The sequence below is a fragment of the Ornithodoros turicata genome, chromosome 6 (assembly GCF_037126465.1).
Source record: "Ornithodoros turicata isolate Travis chromosome 6, ASM3712646v1, whole genome shotgun sequence".
Taxonomy (NCBI): domain Eukaryota; kingdom Metazoa; phylum Arthropoda; class Arachnida; order Ixodida; family Argasidae; genus Ornithodoros; species Ornithodoros turicata.
The window spans coordinates 58,587,906-58,615,752 of NC_088206.1; the positions used below are offsets into that span (position 1 = coordinate 58,587,906).

Here is a 27,847-nt window from a genome sequence, read left to right on the forward strand (position 1 = left end):
CGCCCCGCACGCAGAGCCATGAATACCAGAGAAGCCGCAGACTTGTGCGTAACGCGTTACTAGTAATTGCTTTACTTGTAATCAATTACTTTTTCGCGTCAAAGAATTGATTACTTTTCCGGCAGAGATTAACTTTTCAGATGTTCTGCCCCAAGTCAAGCCCCTCGTGCCGTCAGGCTTTATTGGGTCGTTCTACCATAGCAAGCCTAGGCCACTTTAATAACGTTCTGGAATTTCAGGGTTTCTCTTCCTAATAATCTCTTTCCACACCCGTGTGGAGGTACCTGAAGCTTTGCAGCTTTAGTGACTCATGGGGAAGTTCCACGCGATTTCTTCCGCAATTGGGTCAACGTCTTCCAAGGCGATAAATACAGTAGATGTACAGATCTACCTGTCCTACACGTTTTTGTTTTTCGCGTTATTTCAGCTATTCCGCTGTTAAAGGTACTGTAAAGCAGCGGCACACAATTTGATACTGCTGGCGCATTTGATAGCCTGGGTGCTCAGTATATAAACGCCACAAATTTCGTTCAAATCCACATCGTAGTTTTTTTTAGAAAATTCAGATTTAATATTATGGGCAACCCTGTGTCTAAGACCCGACACGAACTCCGCAGTTCTCGCCATGTACGGCGGCGAACATAAACATGCCAATAACAATGGGAGCGTACAGCGACATCTGTGGGCCGCTACCATCACCACGTCGGCTTGGGGGACGTGGTGCCTTTTTGCGCAGGTGACTCTCATGATGATTCTGCTGACAGTTTGTTACTCATTTCCACGATGTACCAATGTTATAGCATTTTGAGAGAATATATGTCAGGAATTATCTCGCTTGAACAAACTTTTCAACGAAAGTTCATCAAGCCGGCTACTTAGCCTCTGACTTAGCCGATAGAGGGTTGAGGTACAGTGCCCTAGAATATTGTAGTGGAAAATGCGACGCTCCCTCTGTGAGGCTCTTGAGGCGGATGCCGCTGGGGGGCGCTGGCGTAGTTACCCCGAGTAGGAACTGGCGCTGGCATACCGGGTTATCTCCCTCCCTAGGACTGTTATTTGTGTGTGCGTGTCTCTCTGTCAATTATTTCTTGTTACTTTTATCAAAAACTTTTACTACATGACATAGTCTACTGGCATATGCCACATAAAACAGGAAGCACGCGCAATGAGGGAAACAAGTTTATGCGTTTAGGTATGTAAAGCATATAGCTATATGTAAAGCTATAACGTTGGCTAACAAGAAGTATAAGACACAAGATTATTACGTCCACAGAGTATGAATATAAAAAGCACAATAAAACTGCAATTAAATGCAACATTAGATGCACATAATGTAAGAACAAAATTTTACTGGCAGGTAAAAAAGACAAGTTATGTGCAGCGACTGAGCTTCAAATATTTTGCACAGTCACGTTTCTGTGCTTTGGCTCAATTCAGCGACTGAAAAAAAAAGAATTCTAGTGGTGACATAAAATGCCATTACTTCAGCACTCATTTGCTTGCAATGTTCAGTGCAACCAATGGCATCATATCGTGTTCAGAACACGGTGTTCTACGAAGAAGTGCAATGACGACCATCCGGCGCGGATCCGGGGGGGGGGGGAAGTCCAAGGGTCCGAACCTGAACATGGGGTTCAATAGACCAATCCCAGAATGCACCTGGCACTTGTCCATAGCGGACCCCACCCCTCGGGAAAATCCTAGATCCGCCCCTGACTTCCATAATGCCTTCATGGTGAAGTTCCTGCGTACTGAAGCAGGTCGTAAGCACGTTTTCCGAATTTTCCACGAACCTTAGCATAAAGTCTGGTGTGTATAACAGGCTCCCCTTGCCCCCCTTCAGTGATTTCCCCAGAAAGTCACTGCTGGGGGGGGGGGGGGGTAAGCCTGGTGAAGGTTCCGCTTACGGAATTTTTCTTAGATACGTAAAGTATCGTGCCACAATGGTGACACATCTGCACAGGTTTCCCGTTTTCTTTGTACATGTTATTACGTTAGAACGCAGTATATTAGAATATAGAAGGGTGAACATAGGGAAATCCCTGCCCCGCTTATCTTTCAGCTGAGATGCCTGCAGGTTCTGTACATCATTCTTGTCACTAAGCAACAACTTTCTATGCATGTCACACTTTGATTTAGACAGGAATTTTCCGGCAACATCGGGCCAGCATTGCAGCAGGGCACGAAGCGATGCCTCTCTACCATCATCTTCTTCTCCATCGAGGACTAGCACACTCAAATACCGGCAAAATTTACAGGAAGGTTCTCTATTTTGATGCGTCACACATCGCCTTATTTCTGAGTCACCAAAGCATCACGCAAACCACGCGAACACAGCAAAAACACTGCAGCGGTCATAAGCGCTTCACACGTTTCTCCTCGGGAATTCGACAGCAGCGCCAGGAGATCCAGCAGCGGCCGTCCGCTCGTCCTTCCTTAGCTATTGGGCTGAAACCGGCTCCGCTCTTTCCACTACATTCTTCTAGGGCACTGTAGTTGAGGACATGCAACATGCAATACTGTTGCTCGACGAATTGTTTCCCACCAGGCGTCGCCCCGCGTCTTTTCACTGCAATTACAGTCGTGATTGGAAAATATTTAGAGTTTTCTGTTCAATTTGCAGTGTGGATTTCTTTCGAAAAAAGCTTTCAAATGCCGCTGCCAATATTAGCAGCTTGCCTTAAGACTTTCTTATTTTTATTCTTATTTTTTTTTCTGGGGCACACAAAGGCGGATATAATTTGCATGAATGCAGAGTAACGACCGGAGTAACGCGTCACTTTCCTACTCGTTACTCAATTACATTTGGGGTCGAGTAATTGGTAACGGTAATGAATTATTCTTTCCGTAAAAGTAACGGTAATCAATTATTTTTTCGAGTAACGGGCACAAGCCTGGGAGAGAAGGGGAGGAGTCACGTTGAATACCCTACCTCAAACACTTCCCCGTCCACTTTTCCCGTGGCACCATCTATCGTCCAAGCTGAGTTTTCGGCGCAGACCACAAGGATTTTCGAGGTAGCCCAATAATGCTATCGCACTAAGAGCTGTGGTGCGGGCGGTCTACGGCTAACTGCCAAGGAAAACCAATCGGGACGGCTACTCTGTAGCCAAATAGACTCTCCGCAACCTTACCAGCACATCACCTTACCAGGCGTTGTTGGGGGATCTGGTGCCGGGGGACTTCCTGCTGGACCGGACGGGAAACTATCTCCAGACGGTGAAGAATCATCGCCTCCTGATGCACTGCCGCCTCCTGGGGCATTGTCGTCCTCCCCGACTTCTGCGCCAGCTAAGTCAGACAAGACAAGTCAGTCCGCTATTGACAAGTCATGAACGCAAATGTCATAACGGGGACAGGAGACGTCCTGTCAATTACGAGCCGTTGATGTTCGAGCAGCAGCTGTTTTTATTGGATCCTGCTTGATGTGTGCAATATCCGTGTTATCCGTCTAGTAGTGTCCGTTCTACCTGCCCGTAGCACCCGTGCCGCCGTGTGCAGAGATACAGGCGCAAGAATCCTCAGGTGGGCACAATTAATCCATAAACCGATCACCGTGATCATAGTTTTCTCAGGACGTAAAGATCCGAACATTATTGCCCATACGCTCACAACCGGCACCAGGCGGCACGCTGAACGCCGACCACCTAGAGTCACTGTACCCGGGGGAAGAGTATCGCAATCGCTTTCCCCGTGCCGCCGCCTTACTCATTCGCCGAGGCGCGTCACGTGGTGCGTTTTCCTCCTCTTTGCTTCCAACCTCCTGCCGGGTCTACGGGTGCTACGGGGAACGCAATAGCTGGGACGCATGTGCGCGTACGTTCGTATGCCGCTCTTGGTTTTTCGTACGTGAAATGGATCTCAGAGAGCTGAGGAACTACGAACAACCATGTCTGGATGTTGTGCTGCAACGGGACAGAGTCAGGCAAAGCATTTTTCTGCATTCCGACGGGCAAAAGTGACGAGACGCGTAGATCGGCACAGAACCTGCCGGAAGAACTTCACGCCTACGAATAACACACGCTTTAGCGAGGTAAATTTCGTGGCGTGTTTATTTTTCATTGCATCTTTGCACACAGTATTGAATAACAGTTCAACTGTGCGAAGAACAGCCGGGCGTATCGAAGTAGTGATTGTTGGATCTTCCCATTGAGTTCCCTGTCCTGCGGTGCTAACAAAACGCCACTATCAAGACCACTTCACACGCGACGACTTCGAGGACAAGGAGATGCGAAAGAAGTTGAAGTGAAGAACCTACGAGGCTGAGGAAGGGTCCTATCCCCCGTTCTTCGCACGCAGAGTACTCCGAGGAGTCACCAAAAGACTTGCACACTGAAGTTGATGACAACCTAGTGTAAGATCAAGGGCAGTGGAGGATGGTAATGCGTCGAAATATATGTAGATGTGCACTATGAAAATTATTGAAACTTATGAAAACTATTCCTAAATATTGATCAAGGGGGAGTGGAGGATGGTAATGCGTCGAAATATATGTAGATATGCACTATGAGAACTATTGAAACTTATGAAAACTATTCCTAAATATTGAGCTGCAATTGTGAGTGAATCAACTTTGCAGAGGAAGACAACACCGTCACAAATTTCTGTGATCAGAGCATCGAGGAATATGCGCAGGAAAAACCTGCAGACAAGTCATGTGATGGTCCCCTCGACGAGGTCTCAGTCTTAAAAGAAACGAGCAAAGGCTGACGCGGAATGTAGTGACTTGAAGCTCACGGTCTACTCCTCATGGAAGATTAACTGCTTGCGTTGGAGCGGGGGATTGGAAGAACAATCCACAGCACTTTACATGCGCGTGAAAAAACGTTGGCATTCACATAGTCATTGAACGTGTGAAATAGAAATTTAATTGCTAAGAGATGAGAATCTGGTGGAGGTTATTTATGTCAACCTGAAGCTGCGCACACGAGCACTATAGTTTTATGTCCACAAAACAAGTGAACTAAAAAAAAACTGATCTATAGAGCGCAAACGAGACTCGACGATGCCTTTTAGAGGCGAACACGCGCCAACATAATTCGTCTGTTAGCTACAGAAGACAACAAACTATACTGTAGTGACGCTTGTGCCCTGTTTCACTAAGTATTAGCAGAGTCCCACCACAGGAAGTCACTAAATGTTTGGTGCACAGCCGCGAAATCAATGCGATGTAACACTGAATACAGCTATCCTAACACGCGATCCGCGGCGGCTTGGAAGCAATATGGCTGCCGGAGCAGACGACGCGGAGCGGTTGCGGTACTCTTCCCCCGGTACAGTGACTCTACGACCACCCAGAGCCGTGCGGAAACCCTGACTTGTGGAAAGCCGTGGCGTATGCGTTTTTGTGGTTTTGTGACAGCTATCGTGTATTCGAGCGACATTCCCCAGAATACCCCGTCGGAACACGCTAAAAACGTCATAGCTTTCTGCTGTCACGTCGTGTTTTCACGCGCACTGCTAACCGTGGGGAATATATCCTGCGACACCGCCACAAGATATTCCATATAGCACACTCACGACCTATACTAGATTATAACGACCATGTCATAGGCACTCCTACCCAGCGCCGCATTTGGAAGTTATCGGTGGCGCTACTCGTCGGTCAAGTTATTGCTTCCTCAATACTTTGCGCGGGACGCGGGCTCGGGCGCGGGACGCGGATCGCGGGACGATGTGAACTCCTCGAAATCAAGGTACTCCTTGACGTAGTCGCAGGGCAGCTTTCGCTTGCGTTCCATCTTGTCGTCAGCACTGCAACTAGTTGGCCTTTCGAAAAGACCACTCCGCATGACCTCGGTTCGATGCTTATTTTAGTGCTGAGGTCGCGTGTAGGACAGAGAAATCGGGAAACAGACTGGGGAAAAATCTGGGCGGTGAATCTTCAAGTGGTCGAGATGACCGCCGAAGAAAACGCTAGGTCACGAAAACCATTATTATGTTGCGGTGGGGCCGGTATCAGTAACACAAAAAGAGGCCAAGAACAATAACCCGGTTATCAGGGAAAGCATCTGCCAAGCGGAGTTTTTCGGATTAATCCGAATTGCTTAAAATTTTACCGGAGTACCTTTTTCGGCTTTTTTCGGATAAATCCGAAAACCCGGAACCCTAGTTATAATCTAGTAGGTCGTGAGCAGACTAGACGCTGGCGTTGTCGTCTGCCACTCACGATATTCCGGCTCCGTGCGCAGTTTCTTTTTCTTCTTCGTTCCCTTCCACTAGAATATTCGGTGAGGATGTCGCGCTCGAGTGTCTACACGCGGTAAATGTCACAAAAATGCGTACGCCTCTCCTTTTCAACAAATCGGGGGAGTAAACGATGCCATTCGGGAATGATGGCTTGGCTATATAGCAGCGAGTTTGCGGTGACATTCTGTTTTAGGAGTAACATGTATTATGTACAGAGTGCAAAACACGCTGGCTAAACCTCTAGACCCTGATATACGCAAGGATGGTGGCTGATGAGGACTGACGATGGTCGGAAAAGCAACCACCCAAGCAGCACAACATCTTGGACCAATTTTGGACCGACATTGGGCCGGCATTGCCAATATTGGTCCAATGTTGGGCCAAGATGTTCTGCTGCTTGGACAAGGCCATACTGCGCTGACCATATGGAATCTTAAACGCGAAAACAAACGACCTGTGGGAACGTGTGCAACACCAGAATACGCATGAGTAGCCGCAAATTATCTACGGAATGGTCTTCATACACCTAGGACAGGCTGCTGTGAATTTATATTCGTGAGCGAACACTCTAGACTAATACCTGTCGCTGCAAAAATATGCCATTTTTCTCCACCGCGTAGGTTCAAAGGTACGGCTATAACGTAAAAAGGACCCGCATGGCGATAGTTTATGGTACAACTTCGACGTCTCTTTGGTGTAAATGTCTTGTTGGCTTCGCCCACACTTTACAGAAGGATGCTTTTTTATCGTCATTGTAATTGGTATATTGATATTGATTGTATTGATAAAAAGCACATTTCAAAGGGCATGTTCTGCAGAAAGCACCATGTCAGCGCCGGTGTATTCCATTCGAAACAGTAGCAACAGTTAGGTGTTTTCCAAATACCGTTTACACAGCGACGAATGCAAAACAAATTACTACGCACAGTTTGGCAATAGAGCATACTGTTGAGGGAAATCTCATTGCGGTCGAATTCCTCGGGTATAAGTTGGCATGAGAACGGGTTGCGTAATGTCTTGTTTCATGAACCAATGATTTAATAATCGGCAGGGACGACGAACGCTTTGATCGAATAATTCGTCGAAACGGCTAGAATGCGGGCCAAGTGCGTCAGATATTACACCACATTGGCACTGCTTATACTCACCACTTGGGGAAAATGTAGAGACGTTCCCCACAGAGCTTCACGACACCTCCTTCTACGTTTGTTACCGGGGAAAGGTAACAGAAACGGTATTGTACCGGAAATGCAACAGGTAACGGTAACAGAAGCATAAACGGATATCGAAAGAATACCTGACACAGAAGCGAAAATAATTTAAGGTAACAATTCGGGTACTGCAGGACGCGCATTATTCGTGACTGACACGAACTGGAGCGAAGAAGCGAAACTTTTGCAACGCTTCTGCGCATGCGCTGTGACCCTGACAGCGCCAAAGAGGGTTCCCTACATATTCAATAGATGGCGCTGGCTGCGTGTTGACGCGCGCCGAGTATTTCACTGGACAGCCGCTATAGGATATGACGAGAGTGTTAAAAAAGGTCCATTGTGCCGCGTGCATTCTTACAGCGCGCACTTTACCGCATAGCACACTGCAAGTCAACCATTGCACAAACTCACACCTTTGTCATCTTGTCATTTGTGGAAAGTGCCTGGCGTACGCCTTCTTGTGACAATTAACGTAACTGCGTAACTGCTTAGAGTGTTAAAGTCCCCGCAGTCCGATGTCAGGGAATTATCACGCATAATTTACACTCACCTCCCACGACGGCGTAGAGGATAGCACCAATGACAGCAAGGAGTAAAATCGTTGCCAAAGCCAAGCCGATTTTCTTACTGAAATAGTTTTTTTTTTGTTAATGCTAAATCACAATGAAGTGCACGCAGTGAAGCTTTCAGCTGTTTATCGACACAAGCTTTGCGGTGGACTGCATATAACCGGTTACAGTCACTATCTATAGCAACATGCAGCCACACACGAGCGCTGTGGGGGAAATACCTCATTAATGCTAACTCAAGGCGCAATTGGATAAAAATAACGAGCTACCCGAAATATGCATCTTTGCACTTTGAAGTAAGTCTGAAACACAAAACCCCACTGCATGACAGAACTTCACCACATGGCGCGCTCATAGCCAACCATCATTCCGAATGATATTCTGTGTATTGATGTGTTGAAAATGGGAAGAGACACATTATGCTTGTCCCAGATAGGCGCCTCCTCTCATTTTCAACAAATCAATGCACAGAATGATATCATTCGGAATTATGGTTGGCTAGGAGCGTGCTATGTGGTGACGTTCTGTTTTAACAGTGTATTGTTCTCTTTCTTGATTTGTTGAAAACGGGAGGCGCCTTTGAGGGCACTTATACAGTTGTGTGTTTCGCGCTTTCCACAAATCAGGAGTGATGACGGTACCATTGTCTGCAGTGGTCAGTCCTTAGTGTGTTACCTGGCGAAGTTCTGCTTTAAGAGTGTGGAGCTATACGGGCACTCTTAAAAATGAACTTCACCGCACAGCACGCTCCTAGCCAACCATGATCTCGAATGATGAATGATATCGTTATCTACCCTGATTTGTTGAAAACGGGAGGCGTACGCCTTTTCTGTGACACTTATGCGGTTCATAATTGTCACAAAAAGGCGTACGCCTCCCGTTCATTTTTAAAAAGTTCATTTTTAAGAGTGTGCTATAGAGCATAACACACGATTTCCAGCTACACTGAATGAAATTCACCACATAGCACGCTCCTACACTGTTAAAACAGAACTTCACCACATAGCACGCTCCTAGCCAAAGCCTAGTCGAAATTATCTGCAGTCCTATCCTGTAGCACGTGCAGACAAGCCTCACATGTAACATAACAGCACGCTGCCTATATAGACGCCAGCTTGCCGTACAGCGGCTGAAGCTGCAGTACGGATGGATGGATTCTCGCTTAGATGCTGACAGCCAGGTTCCCTCAGACGTGTTATAGGAACAGTTGAACTGTTTTGAGTACAACTGTTGTACTACGTCTAGTACTACAAATTCTAGTCGTATAGAAACGTTTGTACCCTTGCAGTTCTATACTCATTTGAGCACAACTCTGGTTGCAACGCAGTTCTACCCACACGGGTAGAAAGTTCTACTTTTTTCTCTTAGCGTGTATTGTCTTGTTGACCCACGAAGCAAGCATCGGCCCATCTCCCTATATCTGATCGGCCCATCTCGATGTCACGGATCTGCTGAACATGAGCACTGATGTTCTGAGGCAGGAACAACATAAAATGGAACATCTTTCATCTTTCACGGATGCCGGAAGAGGTGCAGCGTTTTCGTCAACTCATGCTGCACTCCCGCGGCACTTTTTCGAATCGAATTTCACTTTTCCTTTCCCAACCTCCTCCTGATAACGGCAAACAGGGACCGGGTGACAGTTTTACTTTCGCCGGATCTCGCATTATCTTGACGCAGAACTGAGCTTGGTCGCCAATTTGCGCTCTCCGAAAGGACGGCTTTCGGATTTTTTTTTTTTTTCGGCTGTCTTTGTAGTAGTGAATGTATTTTGTGCTCGAATTGGGTAAATCCTGCGCGCGCTTTGTTTCCGTAAAATAAATAAAAAACGCGAGGTTGATTTGGCAAATTTCGGAGTTATATTCGGAGTTCGGAAAATTCAATTTCTAGCGAATTAACTTTGATAACGGTGATCAGAAGTAATGGCTAAATCCCACCTGGGATAAACAGCGTTGATGCCGTAATGTTCCGACAAGTAGATTTTTAAATCGAATTGCGTTGAATCGGAAGACTAGGGAATCGAATATCGAATAAACGTTGGGTGACACAATGCATTTAGGTATATTCGCAAAAAAAAGATAAGAGTGCAGCGCACAATGCTGCAACGCTTTAAATACTCACTTGTTTCCTGAATATAACACAGAGAATGTATTAATACTTCTGTACGGTTCTCAAGGAGTGCTGTTTCCACAGTTAAGTTACCAAACACACATACATGAAGTTTTGCCGGTACTTTGGCAGAAATGAGGGATGATAGCTACCGCTCAGAGCCGTAGCGACAAGGGTGCGCGAGAGGCAGCCGCCCCGGGCGCCCTCGCCAGAGAGGGCGCTGGACGGCAAGCCATGGCAGGTAGGTTGGACAGTATGAAGTAGGAAGAGAATTTTAATTTACGGTCTCGTCAGTGCGAATGAGCGTTTTCTTTTCTTTGTTTACAAGGCTTCTGACGGCAGTAAGGGAGGGGGGGGGCTGCAGATTTGCCCCGGGCGCAAACTCGCCTCGCGACGGCTCTGGCTACCTCTATACGCGCGAAAGGGGTTAGAAGGCGATGCAGACGGCGCCCGCGGCAGATCTACAGTTAGTAAGAAGCCACGCAGTAGTTAACCATGTCACTCGTCCAGTAATGGAGACACTTTCCACTCAGTCCCGCAAACTGCTTATTTCTCTCGATTCATTCAAAAGTTTTATACAAGGTAAAACAGATTAAAGAGACCATGAAATGATTTTCGAGAATTCCGAGTACTCTGCAGGAAACCGTTCGCATGATCCATCACTATCGTACACACATCGACTTTTAACTGTATTCAGTACAATGGGGGCGCAGTTGTCAGACAAAAATAACAGGGCGTGACCGCTGGATATATGCCTTCGAAGTGGGCTTACGTCATCGCCATCCAATCCTCTCCGTGCCAACTGTGAACGACGAGGAAGACACACCCCGCCGGACCACGTGGGTGCATGGTTTCGGTTTGGAGAACAACGGCGTTGTATATCTCCCGTCGAAATCACTTAAAATATGGCGAAAGGCAAATTATCAGCAATGGAGGAAGAGGTTATGGGACACACACAGCGTCTATGGATCGTTCGGTACGCAGCACCTCGTAAAATGTCACCGACGAAGGTATGTTCCGACGAAGAAGAAGTTCAAAGGTGAAAACGTGCTCCGGTAGCCATGCTGAGCAGTCAACGGCTATATTACATTTCTCGTAGGATTCTGTGTAAACGGTTAGTTACAGTCTTGTCTCCAACTGAAATTAAAACATATTTCATGATGAAGTATGCAAGCTTGTTTGAAAATTTTGCAGTTTGCTCGCAAAAGCCCGTCCGCGAATCGGCAACATGTTCTGTGTATGATGTCACGGCCAGTTCGCCTCGGAGGCGGGCCGTAGCAGCCGCCGTTCACGCCTGTGGTAAATATAGAATAATTTCAGTATTTGTACGATTTTCAACGTCATATTTCACAGAGTGAATGCTTTATTACAGGGAAACTAATTAAAAATGTTTGTGGACTTGTCAAATATCGTTTCATGGTCCCTTTAAAAAAGAAAAAACTGGCGGTGTCTCTGCTGATACAGCGAGGCGTAACGCGACAGCATTGCTACTGATTCGCTAAGCAGATAAGAAATTACGCAGAAAATCTGAAATTCTTGAAACTGCGCCCAACTTTACCGAGCGATAAATAGTTACATACAGGGTGTCCCAGAAAACGTGTCATTGAATTATAATAAAAAAACTACACCACTTAGAGTCATGCAGTCAATGGCATTTGTTCTTACTGGGTTTTTGCCACCTCCTCATGTGAATGTCGTGTAACGTAAGTTTAATTATGTAAATTTTTGCGAGCTTAAGTCGGAAATTTGCCTAGTAAAGGTCACTTTTTTACCCCACCAATGTGAAGAGCGTGTCTAATTTAGTCAAATTAGTGATAATTGACAGATATTCAGGAGCTATGCCATCGGAAAAAATAGCCGAACATCATGTTCTACGGAGGTCGCACAGAATAGCGCACGATGAATTTTTCAGCGCAATCTTTGTCAGTCCGACGAAAGGAGGTTGGAAACCCAGCCCTCCCCGACATCGCAGAAAGAGATAAAACAGGAACGGCTTATCACGTCCGACTTTCGCTGAGATAATGCTTTCCCTCTCCCAATTTTAGGAACTGTTACTTTTTCTACTATCACTCTGTGTGTGTGGGCTGGCTTCGGAACCTCCTTTCGTCGCACTGAGAGCGATTGCGCTCAAAAAGTCATCGCGCGCTATGGTTCGGTGCTCCGAAAAGCATGATATTCGGCTATTTTTCGGATGGGATAGCTCGTGAATATCACTGCGAGTTATCATGAATTTGAGTGAACTCGGCACGCTGTTCATATTGGTGGGGTAAAAAAGTGACCTTTACTTGGCAAATTTCCGAGTTCAGTTCACAAATATTTACATAATTAAACTTGGAGTACATGACATTCACATTAGGAGGTGTCAAAAACCTAATAAGAACAAATGCTGTTGACCGCATGATTCTCGGTGGCGTAGTTTTTTTATTATAATTCAATGACACGTTTTCTGGGACACCCTGTATACTGCGAGCACGATGTTCAAAATGGATCGCACGCGAACTACACTCGAAGCTAGGGGAAACAAGGTTGCGCACGAAAGCCACGGTCTTGTGGGGATTACACATGGTCCCTGAAAGGGACGCGACCTTCAGTCCTACTTTTCTTTCAATACAAGGCAGCGAACAAGTGCCCATTCGTGGAACCCAACCCTCCCGATTGGTTTCGGGTTCAGTCTGTCTAACGTCATGATGACGTTTCTCGGGTAGAGGTCAATAGTACATCTATTGCGTTACGCGGCAACACGCTTAGCGCGTCCTTCGTCCCGTTGCCTTTGTCGATAACAAGCAAGACGTCGCTGCACGGAATTCTCTCGCTGCGCATTGGCATATTTTCTCTTCTGTTCGATCTTCTGTTTAGTGGGATGACGTCTTCTCATGACCACCTTTTGCAGTGAAACGGATCACGCAACCGGTTTTATATCCTGCCAGACAGCCCTGAAGCCCCGCGAGCTGGCGGTGAGTTCGCCAGTGAGGTTGCAGGCTGAGTCAAGCTCCGACCATCCGCACCCAGCTGCGCCGCGCATAAGCTGCTCCAGTGCGGTAACCGTTGCCAGTCTACCGCGTCGCTCAGCGCCGCTAGGGAGTTTTCGTTCACATCGCACAGAACATCGTGGACGTTACCACAATAGTGCGATCGCATTGATATCACTTTCAGTCAGTCATTCAAAAGCACTACCGATGGTAAATGTCTACGTTCCCTGCTTCTCACAGGATGAGGTTCTTGTGGGGGATTCATCCTATTCTCGCTCCGCGAAGCTATAGTCTGGTTTCTTTAGACGTATCCACCACAGCCCCGAACTGAAGATAACCATTGGCGTATTAGCGGCCCTACCCCTAACACTACAGTGAATACGTACCGCCGCCTTCTCCTCCTGCCCCTGTCCCTGTCGTGCCGCTCTCTGTCAAAAAGATATTTGATATGTCAGTGATTGTAATGAATTAAGGGACAGGAGGAAACACTGCTGTCACATGGGCACTTCAATTGACCATTAAAGTGAATGACGCTTGAACTGAATAGTCATTGACCCCTGCTATACAGCGCCATTTTCAATTAAAATTGACTCGGATGGTCCTCGACTCAGTGAACGGTCGTGAAACGTCATTGAGGCAGTCGAGGGTCCTCGAAAAGTGCCGCCGGCGCACTGAACAAAAGCACAACTACAAAAACACCACACGGTGTCGGACAAAACAGAATCGTATTAAATCACTAGCTGCATATAGGTAATGAACCATTGGAACGCTATTAAAATTCCAAAATCTTTTACGTGCTTACACTTTCCGCCACTATGGACGCCTTTTGTCTCATGCAGATGGACGGACAAATTCGCGTCAATTTCTCAAATAGCATTGCATCGAGCCATGTGGCAGCGCGGTATTGTCAAAGTGTCAAAGGTTTTCAATGACCATTGGTTTCAACGGTCATATTCAATGGCCGTGTGAAGAAGAGGTATCAAGGAAGATTGGATTGGCTGAAGAACGATCAGCCAGTCAAGTCCTCCCTGGTGGAAACGAAAGTGGCTATAGTCGTGACGATGCCCACTTGAGTGCGGCCAACAACGGCAAGCTACCTCGACACCCCCCCCCCCCCCCTCCCTGGTGGAAAGTCACTGCACTGAGGCTGGAACGGAACACAGACAAATACAACAGAAGCATCAACGTGCCTAACATGATGAAATATGGCAGTCGTCGAAAATGCCCGGGCTGGCGATGGTCACTATCATCAGAGTACGCCACCAGCTTCGCTACGTTGGCACGGCTACAGTCACGAAATAGGGGTACAGAGTATCATATTCCTTTTCCGCGCCGCGGAGCCGCCGTCCGGTGTCCGCGATTGGGCCGATTGTGTCACGTGGTTTCTCCTTCCAAGAACTCGCCGCCCATGTTGAGTCGCCTCCGTGCAAAACAGGTTTCCTGGGTTGCAAGCTGGCTCGACTGTGCGTTGTTATCCGCCGGAGAAGGGGGAGTTTGCGTCCCATTGCTATAGGCGACGCAGCTGCGGCTGACTCAAGATAGCGGTCTCGCTCGCCAGCGTGGCTCACTGTCGCTACTCTGCTCCCTATTTAGTGACTCTAGGCACGGCTTCCCGGGAGCCCTCATTCAATGACCGGGACACGCACTCACCTCTCAACGTCACCTGGTGAACATCATGGAAAGTAACTGCTCCGCCTCGTCCTCTGTTGTATGCACAGGGGTGACACAAACCCGCCATTGTTGTAACTACCCTCAAGCGGGTGCTTTTGGCAAAACTGCCATATTATCCTGGTCGCACGTCCATTTTGAGGTCACGTGACTTTGTTTACATCTCGTTTCGCCGCTTACCGACATATTTTCGTCGTCATGACGCCAAGAGATGGACGCATTTTGCCAGCGTAAACCATGCGGTGCTTCTTCCGCAACATGTTATATAGCCCATTTCGCCTTAGTTTAAGTACATGGCATCGGCTGAGTGAGTCTTAAAGCGTGGTCGTCAACAGTACGAGGCTTTATGTGTAAAACTGCACGTCTTACTGCGAGATTATCGGATATAAATAATTACCGTGATCGAAAGACATGCAAAACGGCGTGCAGAAACAACAATCGCATTGTTTACAAAAGTTTTGGACGCCGATCACGGGCGCCGCCATCTTTAAGGTCACGTTTGCGGGGACGTGCGACCAGGACCTGTCCAGGATGCATTGCGTTCGCCCAGCACGGAGCAATACATTGGATGCCCCCCCCCCCCCTTTGTTCTACGTATGTGTAGTATACGCGAAACCATATCCAGAACATATTCAATGCGATGAAGAATTCACTTGCAAGCCTCAGCACCTAACATCAAGACTCCCCACTGCGAAAAAAGAATACCACTACCACTGCTGATCTGTAAAGGGGGCAGAACGTACGCCTTTTTAACGGTGTCATTTTGTGCAGCGACGTACTGCTCGCGACATGCTTGTCTGAAATCTCCAGGTGTTGCAAGAGTTCTTCCGACATACTGCCCCCCACCCCTCAACCACAATAATGGCACAGCTCCTACAGGAACAGCCAAGCCAACGCGGGATGGTGTACCTTCGATAGAGAAGGGGCAAGTGTGTCGCAAGCAGTACACTGATCACGTATTATTGTGTAACCAACCGAATGTAAACCTGGACATTCACAGTAGTATCTCACACTCAGCCCACTTACCCATGCCAGACATGCCAGACACCTCGGACATCCCTGACATTGCGGACTCTGCGGTAGAAACGTTGCCACACCATTAGGGTAGCTTTGACTATTCACACACAAATGTAGCACAAACAACAAACAAACAAATGTTCGTCACAACTGTAGCTTAGGCATTGAAAATACTACAGAGACATTAATTTGGTCTGGATATATTCGCGAAATTTAATAGGCACGCGAAAGATTCCGAAAGCTATGCTGGAATCGCAAATTTCAGAGTTCTTTCGATCTTCAGAGTTGGTTGGTTACTGTGAAGCATTTGAATGCAATGCTGCTTTGATCAAATGTGCTCTGGGGAATATCGGGCTTGTCACGAATACGCCAATTAGGCCACGAATTTTAGCATTCAAAATTCGCGAAATTTAGTGGCCACGAATAACCCTGGGCTCGATTCGGGTAAAATTTAATGTCTCGAAATGAAGGGTTGCACTGTGTCCACAGTGAGCTGTTAGCTCATTCGATAGTTTTCCGCTCGCTCGCTAGATTCGCCAGGAGTGTTTCTTGCTCATGCACATGTCCGCAGTCTTCGTAGCATTACTTTCTACAGTCAGAAAACAGAAGTGATGAAGTGATGACGAACTCGCTAGGTGGGACGCCTGAAAAATATATTGCGAGAGTTTGCGATGCATGTTCGGCGAGATTGTTCCATGGAACGCATATGAGTCACCCTTATGAAAAATAGAAGCTAGGTTCTATATAGACAACTGTGGACAAGGTAGTTTTAAAATCCAATGGAAATATATACAACTTTTGTCTACTTTCAATGTAGTTCCTTTCAATAATTGGGCACCACTTCGTATAGAAAGTGGATGGAGAAAATTGACAGAAATTGTAAACAGGGTAGGTACAAAAGCTAAAGGAATCCTATACAGCCTCTATCTAATCCTGATCCATTTCTAATGAATATTAGCAGACCAGTTTCTATAGAATCTAGACAGGACAATAGATAACACGTCTTGAGCAATATGAAAAGTCTCCTCTCATTTAGATACAGCTTAGACCTTTGATAACTTGCTACGCATGCTTTGCACCTAGCCGATGCCTGTATCTTGATAACCAGGAATGTTCTATTTATTTCACCACTACACCAGAAAAATGCTTTCCCACTCCAAATCACACAAAAAATGAATAAATAAACACAAATAGGAGGGAAATACTTGTGACGTGTTTGCAAAGAAACAGATACTAATACAATACGTAACGAAATGGCTTGGCCATATGGGGAGCCGTCCGCGCTTGAGATGCGACCGCAGGGGTGAGGACGGCACGCATAGATTGTTATTTCGGGAGCAAATGACAGCCACAAAAAATATTTCATCCGACTGGTTCATATATTACTGCATTGAAGACTGTTTCTTATTTAAATTACTCTGGACACAATCTCTACAACAAAATGTGGTGCTGCACGTTGCGCATGGGTGGAGCGCCGTATTCTACAATAGACGATTTTAAAAAGATGCGGGCTCCACCAAGCGCACGGCGCAAAGCATCATGGGAACTTTGAGGACACTGCTCTGTCGTCTGCTTCGGGTATGGTTTACCCCGGCTCACGCTGCTGCTGCGCACACCAGGAATGTTGTTCTTCCTCTACCTCCACCTCCGACCGTCTCATAATGTTTGAAGGTGCTCTAAGTTCCCATGAGCCCTTGCGTGCCACAGGTGGCGCTTGCTTTTCTAAAAAGGTCTATTAGCTGCCACGATCTATGCCTTACACGTGGTTCAAACGTGGTAAATACAGTTGAAATAGGTACAAAACTGCTACTTCAGAACTGGTTTACCCATTTTGTACACACTACCTTTTCTTTTGACAGTGTAGAAGCAGCAGTGTGTCAAGTGCAATATTAAAAAGCAAACAATAAATGTTCGCGTTGCCTGAAGTGATGTCACAATATTGCTATTGACATTTGTATCCATGTTCACACATTCACAAATAATGTGCGTTACTTGTTATTCAAATGCGTAAAAAAACCAAACTAGTACTACATGTCGACAAATAGGAACTTCCGTGCCTAGTATAAGCTCTTTACAGACTGGATAGAAAGTCTATACATTCTATTTCCTGAATCCTGTATAGAAAATGTATAAAGTTTACCAGTAAAAACCCTATACAGATTCTGTCTATTTCCCATGTACAAAGTTCACAGAAAGTGTATTGAGTTTACCAGTTAAAACCCTATACGGATTCTGTCTATTTCCCATGCACAAAGTTGACAGAAAGTGTGTGGAGTTTACCAGTTAAAACCCTATACAGATTCTGTCTATTTCCCATGCACAAAGTTGACAGAAAGTGTATGGAGTTTACCAGTTAAAACCCTATACGGATTCTGTCTATTTCCCATGCACAACGTTCGCACTGACACGATAGATAATCTATAGGTCCTGTATATAAACTAGAAAATCAATTTCATCAGTGTATATACGCTCCTCTTCCTTTATTCGCACTGCTCGGTGCCTACTCAGTATTAATGCGCTCTACAATGGGTGAAAACTGCATATTTGTTACAATGACGACATTACCGTTCATTTGAGGACATTATTTCGTTGCACAAAATATTTAAAAAGTACGCAGATCATTATCATCATCAGCTTTATTCCATAAACAATAGTAACAATTCGTAAGAGTTAATTGTAGTTAAATATTCTGCTATTTAATTGATAAAATATTGTATATTCCTAATAATGATTAATAAATACACTCTAAAAAAAAAAGGTTGAAAACGGGTAGAAGCGCAACAGTTCTTCCCGACCTATTTTCCCTCTACCGACTGCAGGTTGAAGTTGTGCTGTTTCTGCCCTTTTGCTCAACTCTCTCCCCCTAACGGTAGAACCACTGTGGCAATCTTGTCACTATTAGGGTACAAGTGACTCTTTTTTTTCTTTTTGTGTGTTTCGTAGCAGGGTCACTAATGGAAGTGTAAATGGAGTCACTCAAGCGACGAGAATAGTTGAGGGTTACTAATCCTGCGCACAAAGGCGTTTGGTCCAACTTCGAGGTCACTGTTCAAGAGATTAGCCAGAGCGACCGAACACAGAGTGTCTGCGCTTGCGCGGAATCGCTGATTGTGTAAAAGGGGTCAGTATAGAGACGAACGCTGAAAGTGACAGACTGTCGGTTTGCACGTGAACATTGCTGCACCGAAGGCCATGCGTGCGGCCTAATGACTATGCTGAGTCGGGTATTCGCATCTGCATGGTGGAAGGTGTTATCGGTTCAGCTGCAATGGTATGAACATAAGCAAGGTGGAGTTAGGACAGAATCAGGTGAGTAATTTTGATATTCAAGATTTTTCTTCCCGAGCGTCTTATATGCAGTGATCAGATGTGTTTTGCGCATTGCGTGTTCGGGTTGACCGGCATGTCGTCTGACACTTTTTCAGCATCCTATGAAACTGCAATATGAGCAAATGCGTTTGTGTAATTCAAGCAGGTCACCATGACAACTTTAGCACGGCACCTTATCAGCGCCCGCCGGATGTAATTACGGGATCCACTTCGAAAATGAAGAAACGGAGCCATGACATACGGTGAGCCAGTGTTTGATGGGAGAAGGCATTCATCGCTCGAGTCATGGTTTTTTAGATGTGCGCTGTGTTATTTATTTATTTATTTCTTGGCTTTTGTTCACTGCCGGGTTAGCCTTCTTTTTGCATGCCTATTTCTGGGCGAATCACACATGTAAACATATTTCTGAATTTTTTTGAGAAGTGAAACATGTACCGTCGTTATTATTTATCGCTTATCTTAAATGCTCTATTAATGCCATTTACATTTCAGTTGAAATCATCCGTCCTGCCACGTGTTCCTCCGGCCACATATTATAGACCGGGCGAAGATTCGTGTGTATTTAGAGCGACACAGTAGTGTGAAACGTCGAGCCCTCAGAAGTTATCCCGATGCCCTTGTTATGGTGCATGCATGTGGAATTTATGTGCAAGACAGTCCATGCAAGTGCTGTGCAGTCTGATGGATGCAACAATGTAGTCGTCTGTGTTGTGTCATGTTTTCTTTCGTGTCTCCGTGCTCAGGCTTCTTCAAAATGGATGTACCTTTCACATTGGTAAGCGCAAGTGTACGATTCCAATTGTGACGTGCTAATAAAATGCTGTGACCAGTAACTGTTGTCTACGTACATGTTCTATCTTATCCACACAAATACTATACGTCAAGTTCTTCTCAGAAGGGCAGACGTCCTTCATGAAAGGCGGAGTAAATATTTCCCTACAAGGTCTAAATGCCCCGTCATTACGGGTAGAGATATGCCAACGGTAGGCACAGCACGAATAATAGCAGAGATTCTTACCATTTCGGGTAAAAAATTATCTTCCAATAAGGGAGAACAGTTCTACTCACGGTAGAACTGTCTTCCGGGAATGGTTGAATATTTAGCGTCAAGATGGGCAGATATTTCTCATCCTTGGGGTAGAGGTGTCTTCCATATGGAGAGAAAAGATAGACCCCCCAGAGGAATAACAGTCAACCATGTAGGGGCAGAATTTTGCCACTAACAGGGTAGAATTCTCTTCACACTCAGGGGTAGAACTGTTCCACCAGTGTGGTAGAAATGAAGGGGTAGAAGTGTTTCTACCCCTCACTTTCTACCCCAAAAGGGTTGAGAATCTGTGACAACACACTTCTACCCCAAAAGGTAGAAAATTACACCTTTTTTTCTTAGAGTGTAGTATAATTCTGCTCATTACTATCAATAGTTATGCTGTTTAATTATTAGTTGAGTAATTAACAATATTATACCACATGCATCAAGTCATACTGCACCGTGGCCCAAAATCCAGACTTACTGATGAACTCGCTTATATGTATACAGAACAGATTCAGAATGGAAAGAATTATGTTTGCGATATTTGTATAGGTCTAGAGGACTGGAGTGTCTTGGAACTGGATAGAGAAGATAGATTATCCATTGGAATTGTATAGAAAGTGGAAAATCATTTTCATAAGGGCAGAGGGTCAGAATGCTGGAGGCTTCGCAAGGATATATCGCGAACTCCGGTGCTTCTGCGACAAGTACGTACGATCAAACCCAATACTACGTCAACTCGAGGTTGACGATCAAACATACATTCAAGAGTTGATAATGAGGGTGGAATGACCAAATGCTGTTCGGATCAGTGTGGAAGCGATGTCTATATAATTGTGCAAACGTTGAAAAATTTGTGATTAATTGATGAAACTGTACCAAAATAGTGCTCGCAATAAATTGCACTCAGTGGGTCACTTGGACTTAGTGAGGCCCATTAGTTTTCTATCCTTTGAAATGGCATTGATTACTTGCTTACGTTAATTACGTTAAAATTATTTACGATATCTCGACACCAGCCCGAAAGAAACGGAACTCCACCTCTTGCGTCGTTCGTGATTCACGATTGATAAACAAAGCGAAATTTACGCTTTCCCACCGCTTCGGCCGGCAATGCGGAGCGGGCTGCCCGTTCGTCTCCTCGAACGATTCGTCCAATCATCGTCCAATCAAGGTTGTTTGAGGAGACCAATCGGAGGCCTCTCCGCATTGTCGCAGGTCTTGAGAAGGGGAAGTTCGCCACAATGAGGTCCTCGCGAAAATTGCCTATTAATACGGCAGTAAACGTCCCAAGAACAAAGCTCAGGGAACACGAAAAAGGCAACCCCGTGATGGTTTGTCCTGAGCCTGATGATGCGCCGATATTTTGTTTTCACAGTGTAGGCTCACTCAAAAAAAAAAAAAAAAAACTGCACCACATCTACCCTCGTCCGTCTAATTCGTTAGCATGTAACCGCACACGAAAGAAAAAAGTGCAAACAGTTCACTTACGCTCTGTCATCTTGCTTTCTTGTTGTCTGTCCTAAAAAAAGGCTGCAACCACAAGCAAACGCAGCCATTTACATTGGGTACTCATCCTACTAATACTAATAATAAGTTTTATTGCCAACTCTAGGATGGGGCAAGCGCAATGCTCGCCCACATCACGCTTCAAAAATAGTACAACCCTCGCCCGCAAAGGGAAAACCAGTCGTGCACTACTCCCTCCACGGCGTTCATCGGGACACCGATATGAAGGGAGACAAACGTTTCCAGCTTGTTGACTCTCATCGGCACAGCGTGGGAATAATAATAAAAATGGTAATAATAATGGTAATGGTACTGTGATGTTACACGATAGAGTGGGAATAATACGTGAAGCATATTACTCACGAAAGCAGAGGGGCATGCGTTCCAGGCGCGGGCAGATATTGGAATGATCCTTCGAACATGCAAGCCTCGGGACAGCACTGAACCTCTTCTTCGTCGGGTCATGCATGCAATTCGCAATGAAGCACCGAGAGACAAAAGGCCGACCGTTGCAGAGAATCATATACCGTAATTGTTCCTGACTTGTAGAATGAAGCAGGTGTACGCCTTTTCTGTTACAATTCACATGAGTGCATAAATGTCCTTCGATCATGATGTCCTTCGGGATGATGGTTGGCTAAGATACCGTTGGGAGGACGCCGGGTTCGAATTCGACTGTGCTGTCAGGGGTTTTTCCTCCGTTTTCCTCAGACGCTTTCAGACATATGGCGGCACAGTTCCTTTAGATGTCGGCCCAGGACGCACATTCCCCCAGAGCGTCAGTCGTGACGTTGTCCACCTCTGTGAGGCAGACAATGAGTAGCCCTTTCACCAGCACCACCACCACCTACCTTCTTTCCTGGGCTTTCCTCAGACGCTTTCAGGCATATATGTCGGCACAGTTTCCTTAGAAGTCGGCTCACGACGCACCTCTGTGAGGCCGACAACGGCGAGCCACCACCACCTGCCTTACACTTATATTATTACTATTATTACCTTACGCAGCAAGCAGTTCCACCACCACCACCTACTTTACACAAGTTACACACACTTTATGTGTAAATTTACTCCAATTACCTATTACTTTACATATATCCGTGTTCCGGTCTCCCTTCAAATCCGCGTATTAATCTTTCGCCCGTTTAGCTTATTTACCTATCTGTTCGCAACTATATGCATGTGCTGAACGCCTTACGTCCAGCTGCTGAAACACCATGCGTTTTATACGTGGTAAAAATGACAGGAATCCACGTAACACGACGATTACGGATTGCACTTTTGGGCGTCAGCCAAGGTATATCTAAACTGGTAGCGAAAACAAGCGAGAAGCGAGCAAAGAAGCGAGAAGCGAAACTTGCGTGCCACAGGTGACGCTTGCTTTTCTAAAAAGGCAGAGCCGTATATTAAAAGGAAGTCTGGCCATTGGGAGGAGTCACAAAAAGAGGCTCGACCTGTCAATCACAGTTTCGCTCCTCTGATTGGTTTGCTTTTTACCAAGGGGGTAAAATATCTCTCCGTCGTACACAACAGTAACAGACTGGGCTAAGCAGTTTCGACTGGGGCGAGAGTCCATTGACGACCATCCACGCGATGGTCGTCCAGTGGAAGTGGTGACACAAGAAAATTTGTCTCTTGTCGATGAGGAAGTGCTGAGCGACAGGCGTCTGAGGGTGAAGGAAATCTCAGAAAGGCTGGGGCTTTCCAAAACAACCGTTTTTCGCATCATCGGCGAAGGCCTTCACATGAAAGGTCAGTGCGAGATGGGTGCCACGACTTCTCTCGTCAGTGCAAAAGCAACAACGCGTCGTCTGTGCCAAAGAGTTTTTGGAGCTTTGTCAAGAGAACGAAGAAGAAATATTGAAGTCAATTGTCACAGGGGATGAGACTATGGTGCTCTACTATGATCCCCTTTCGAAAAAGGAGTCGATGGAATGGCGCAAACCAGGAGAAGCACCCCCAAGAAAAGCCAAGGTCACACAATCCACAAAGAAGATCATGGCAACAATATTTTGGGAATGTCACGGGATCCTCCTCATCGACTTCAAAGAGAGGAACACCACAGTGAATGCGACTTATTATGCTTCACTCCTGCACCGACTGCGAGACGCCATCAAGGAAAAGAGGCGCGGCAGGTTGAGTCGAGGTGTCCGGTTGCTCCAGGACAATGCCCCTGTCCACAGGGCTTCTGTTGCCAAGGCTGCACTGAAGGAGTGCGGCTTCGAAGAAATCCACCACCCACCCTATAGTCCAGACTTGGCACCGAGTGACTACTTCCTGTTCTCAAACTTGAAGAGGGATCTCAGAGGACGGAGATTTCAAAACGATAGTGAGGTGCAAGAGGCAGTTTTCCAGCATTTTGCGGACAAAACTTCGGACTATTTTTTCAAGGCTATAAGAATGCTGGTTGAAAGGTGTCAAAAGTGCGTCGAAGTTAAGGGTGACTATGTCGAAAAGTGATACACTTGTTTCGTCTCTATGACTATTAAAAGTTGGTCGGGCCGGAAACTTCTGGAACCACCCTTAAAGCGGGGATTTCGTGACAAAAAAATTTCACAGACTAACCTGATTTTACGCTGCAAATGTACATCCTAATATAAGTTTATCGGAAATCAGTTTCATCGATATCGATATCTAACTGAAAATAATACGTTTTGTCGCCGGTGTTAGGCCTAGTGAACACGGCGATCACAACGAAATTCAATTTAATTCAATTCAATTCAATTCTTTATTTTTCCAAATAACTTGGTCGGGAGGTCAGGCAAAAAGCTGCTAGTGTGCAGCTTGACACGGCCCGACCCTCTGTGTACATTTGGCAGCGCGGCACATATCGTTCATGCAAAAAGCATGATGTCCAACATCCATCTGTTAACAATATAAAAAAAGAAAAGAAAATGCACACATACAAGAAAATGAAAAGAGGAAATTCCACCCAAGCGGTACAAACATAACAAAAACGGCGCTGTGTTGTACAATCTTATATTTAATTGCTGGATTTCATGGATATAAACATTCTTGCCTCTTATATTCCAACTATTCATGTAGATTTGTTTAAACATCATACCGACAACAGAATGTGTCCCAGCAGGTGGTTCTGCCGGCAGCGGTACAACGACGGAAGCAGACGACAATTCCCAAAGTGCCTTACGCTCCCTAGGTGGCGCTCATCAAATTTGCACCAACAATCCACTACTTTTGCAGATTCCGAGAGGTATCCATTTCAATCCCATCCAATCACAGGGGTGGCAATCAATGTATTGCTCCGCAGACGAAAGCGTGCTGGGCGAACGCAATGCATCCTGGACAGGTCCTCGTCGCACGTCACGGCAAACGTCAAGGCACACGTGACCTTAAAGATGGCGGCGCCTGTGATCGGCGGCCAATCCGTTTGTAAACAATGCGGTTGTTGTTTCTGCGCAACGTTTTGGATGGCTTTCGATCACGGTAATTATTTTTATCCGATAATCTCGCAGTAAAACGCGCAGTTTTGCACATAAGCCCTCGTGCTGTTGACGACCTCTAAAGATGTGATGACGACCGCGCGTTAAGACTCACTGAGGGCCACTTCTCACTTGGCGGCGCCCGACGCGGCGTCGTGAGCGGGAGGAGGAGGAGGAGGAGGAGTGTCGTTGGGAGGAACCCGAGAGGTCTGCCTGCCTGATTAGGCCGCATGTTTCTCGGGAAGGGAAAGGTGGTGAAGAGGAGGAGAGGAAAGGGTGAAGTGGAAGACCGAGCGGAATCCGCTCGGGGGGAGGATAGCTGCGTCCATGGGCCGACTTCAGGGAACTGTGCCGGCATACGCCTATTACACATCTGAGGGAAACCCAGGAAAAACCCCAGACGGCACAGCCGGCCTGCGGATTCGAACCGGAGACCTCCCAGTCTCCAAGCGCACGCGTTACCGCTGCGCCACCGGAGCTGGTGTCGTGAGCGGGTGGCGGAAATAGACGCGCATTTCCGGAGTCGGGAGAGGAGAGACGTCGAGCCAAAAAAACTGCCATGCCGAACTTCTTTCACGACGTCGGCGAGAGCTGGCTAGAACGACAGCTGGCGACCAATTAGGTGACACAGAAAGGCCACGCCTCCTGATTTTTCGTCTGCTTTGGACGACGGAATGCCACTGTGGTGACCATGAAAATCGTGCTCGCTGACGGGGCCGCGGAAATGCGCCTCTACCTCCGCCGCCCGCTCACGACGCCGCGCCGGGCGTCGCCAAGTGAGAACTGGCCCTGAGCCTATGCGATGTACTTAAACTAAGGGGAAATGGGCTACCATGTTGCGGAACAAGCACCTCATAGTTTATGCTGGCAAAATACGTTCATCTCTGGGTGTTACGACGACGGAAATATGTCGGTAAGCGGCAACGCGACATGTAAACAAAGTCACATGACCTCAAAATGACGTTTTATATGACGTGCGACGAGGACAAGATGGCAGTTTTGCCAAAAGCACCCGCTTGAGGGTAGTTACATCAATGGCGGGTGTGTGTCACCTCTGTGCATCCAATCCACTTGCCACTCAAAATGGCGCTGCCCATGTTGGATAGGGGGCAAATAGTGAGGATAGGCTGATTGATAGCGCCTCATATTTCAAGACTTCATTGATCGGAAAGCTGAAAAAGTGGGTGGAGCTCCAGGTATTCGCGTTTTTCATGACCTGTAGGTGGCGCATCTAAACTCCAACATGGCGGACGTATCCAGGTTGTCAATTCGTTTCGATTTTGAGATTTCTGAACTGCAATGTTAATTCTCGATGTGTTGAAGGCGAACGAGTATTAAACGCTGCTCATATACTCCTGGCAGGCGTAACCGGGTTGTCCAAAGAGAAGGCTATAGTTGTCGCGTATTATTTGCGAAGTTCCGGCGTGTTTGATCAACCACATTTCGTGAAGGTGAATTTCACGTTTACCGGTTGCGAGACCGAAATAGCAAGCAGCGAGTGTCCTGCGCTGTAGGAATGTGAGAGACATGCAAGCACGCGACATCTGTGCTGCTGTTCTCTTACAGCTAGCATCTTCTATGTGTGTAGCGCGTGTACGAATGTAGTTTACAAGTTACACGGTAATGTTGCGACATCCGTGTGTCACTGGTGCGCATGTATTTGGGAAACCTTAACGAAACGTCGCATTCTTTCTGCATTCTATCCCAAGTGGTTTGACGAGCTGATTCAAATGTAGGGTTACAAAACTGACTTGATATACGTTTTCTCGCTATCTCTTGCGCTGTCTTACACATAATGGCTATTCAAGTTTGAAACAAACTTGTTCTGTTTTGTCTAGACAAGTTTTTGTTTCCCTTCCTGACGTGAGTTGCACAGGAGTGTGCTTCAGAAAAAAAAGAAAAAAGAAAGAACGTTCATCAGACATGTAGAGTGTACCGCTCCAAGAGCTCTGCCGGACACACACAAGCATTGCTGATGTAACAGGTTTGCTGATTTTGAATCGCTCAATCCATCTCCTCCGAGGATGCGTCGAAGTAGGCGGTATTCCATGTGTGGAAAGAAGAAAACGCGTAAAGACAAACTGCTGTCCCCTCGGCGCTCAGAGTCGCATTGTGACACAGAACAAAACTAGTTTGGTTTAGTTCGCTGGTCGTTGTCTGCAATGTTTACTTCATCCATGATTTCAACAGCAAAATACAGGTGCAGCTCAGCGATTCATGCGAAAAGCAGCAACTTCTCCGCAAGTGTACGCGGGGTCGGCCCTGCGTACCTGGATTGGCTAGTCCCGAGTTTCACCGCTGTGCGGCGTCGATTTGGCGAAAAACGTGAATAGGCATGACCCATTAATGGCCAGACTCCCTTTTGATATACGGCTCTGTATTTTTTTAAATATAATATTCTGTATATAATTTTTGAAGCGTGATATGGGCAAGCTTAGGCTTGCCCCATCCTACAGTTGGCAATACAAGAATACCAAATCAGATCCATCGGGAAGGCTACCATCATGAGGCTCGAGCGTTCCTGGGTGTTGGTAGTAGAGGTACGCTGGTAAAAAAAAAAAAAAATTACAACATGGGCATGGCATGTGTGTGTACTAATACGTTATTCATAATTTCAATGAGAAAAAAACTATCTGTTGCCCCATTCGTGCACATATACAAAATCATCTACCACCCGAAATAGTTTCCGTATCCTGCTCCTATACGCATGTGTCACAGAGGTCACAGTGGGCTTGTTTATCCGTGCCTCTCTGCATCCGTGTATCCTTGCCGTGTGTCCGTGCATTTTAGTACGGAGCTCGTACAC

At 46.3% G+C, this 27,847-nt stretch overlaps 1 protein-coding gene across 1 annotated transcript in view; it reads right to left on the reverse strand.

Annotated features, from left to right (window-relative positions):
* Positions 1-22,049, reverse strand: part of LOC135396809 (uncharacterized) — a 43,520-nt gene extending 21,471 nt beyond the window's left edge. The window contains exons 1-6 of the mRNA XM_064628002.1: positions 21,968-22,049; positions 21,587-21,628; positions 15,742-15,789; positions 13,434-13,475; positions 7,951-8,027; positions 3,151-3,291 (exon numbers count right to left, since the gene is read on the reverse strand). Coding sequence (XP_064484072.1) covers positions 3,151-3,291; positions 7,951-8,027; positions 13,434-13,475; positions 15,742-15,789; positions 21,587-21,628; positions 21,968-22,026 — 409 coding nt within the window. The 5' untranslated portion in view covers positions 22,027-22,049. The remainder of the gene's footprint in view (positions 1-3,150; positions 3,292-7,950; positions 8,028-13,433; positions 13,476-15,741; positions 15,790-21,586; positions 21,629-21,967) is intronic.
* Between the last annotated feature and the right edge of the window lie 5,798 nt (positions 22,050-27,847).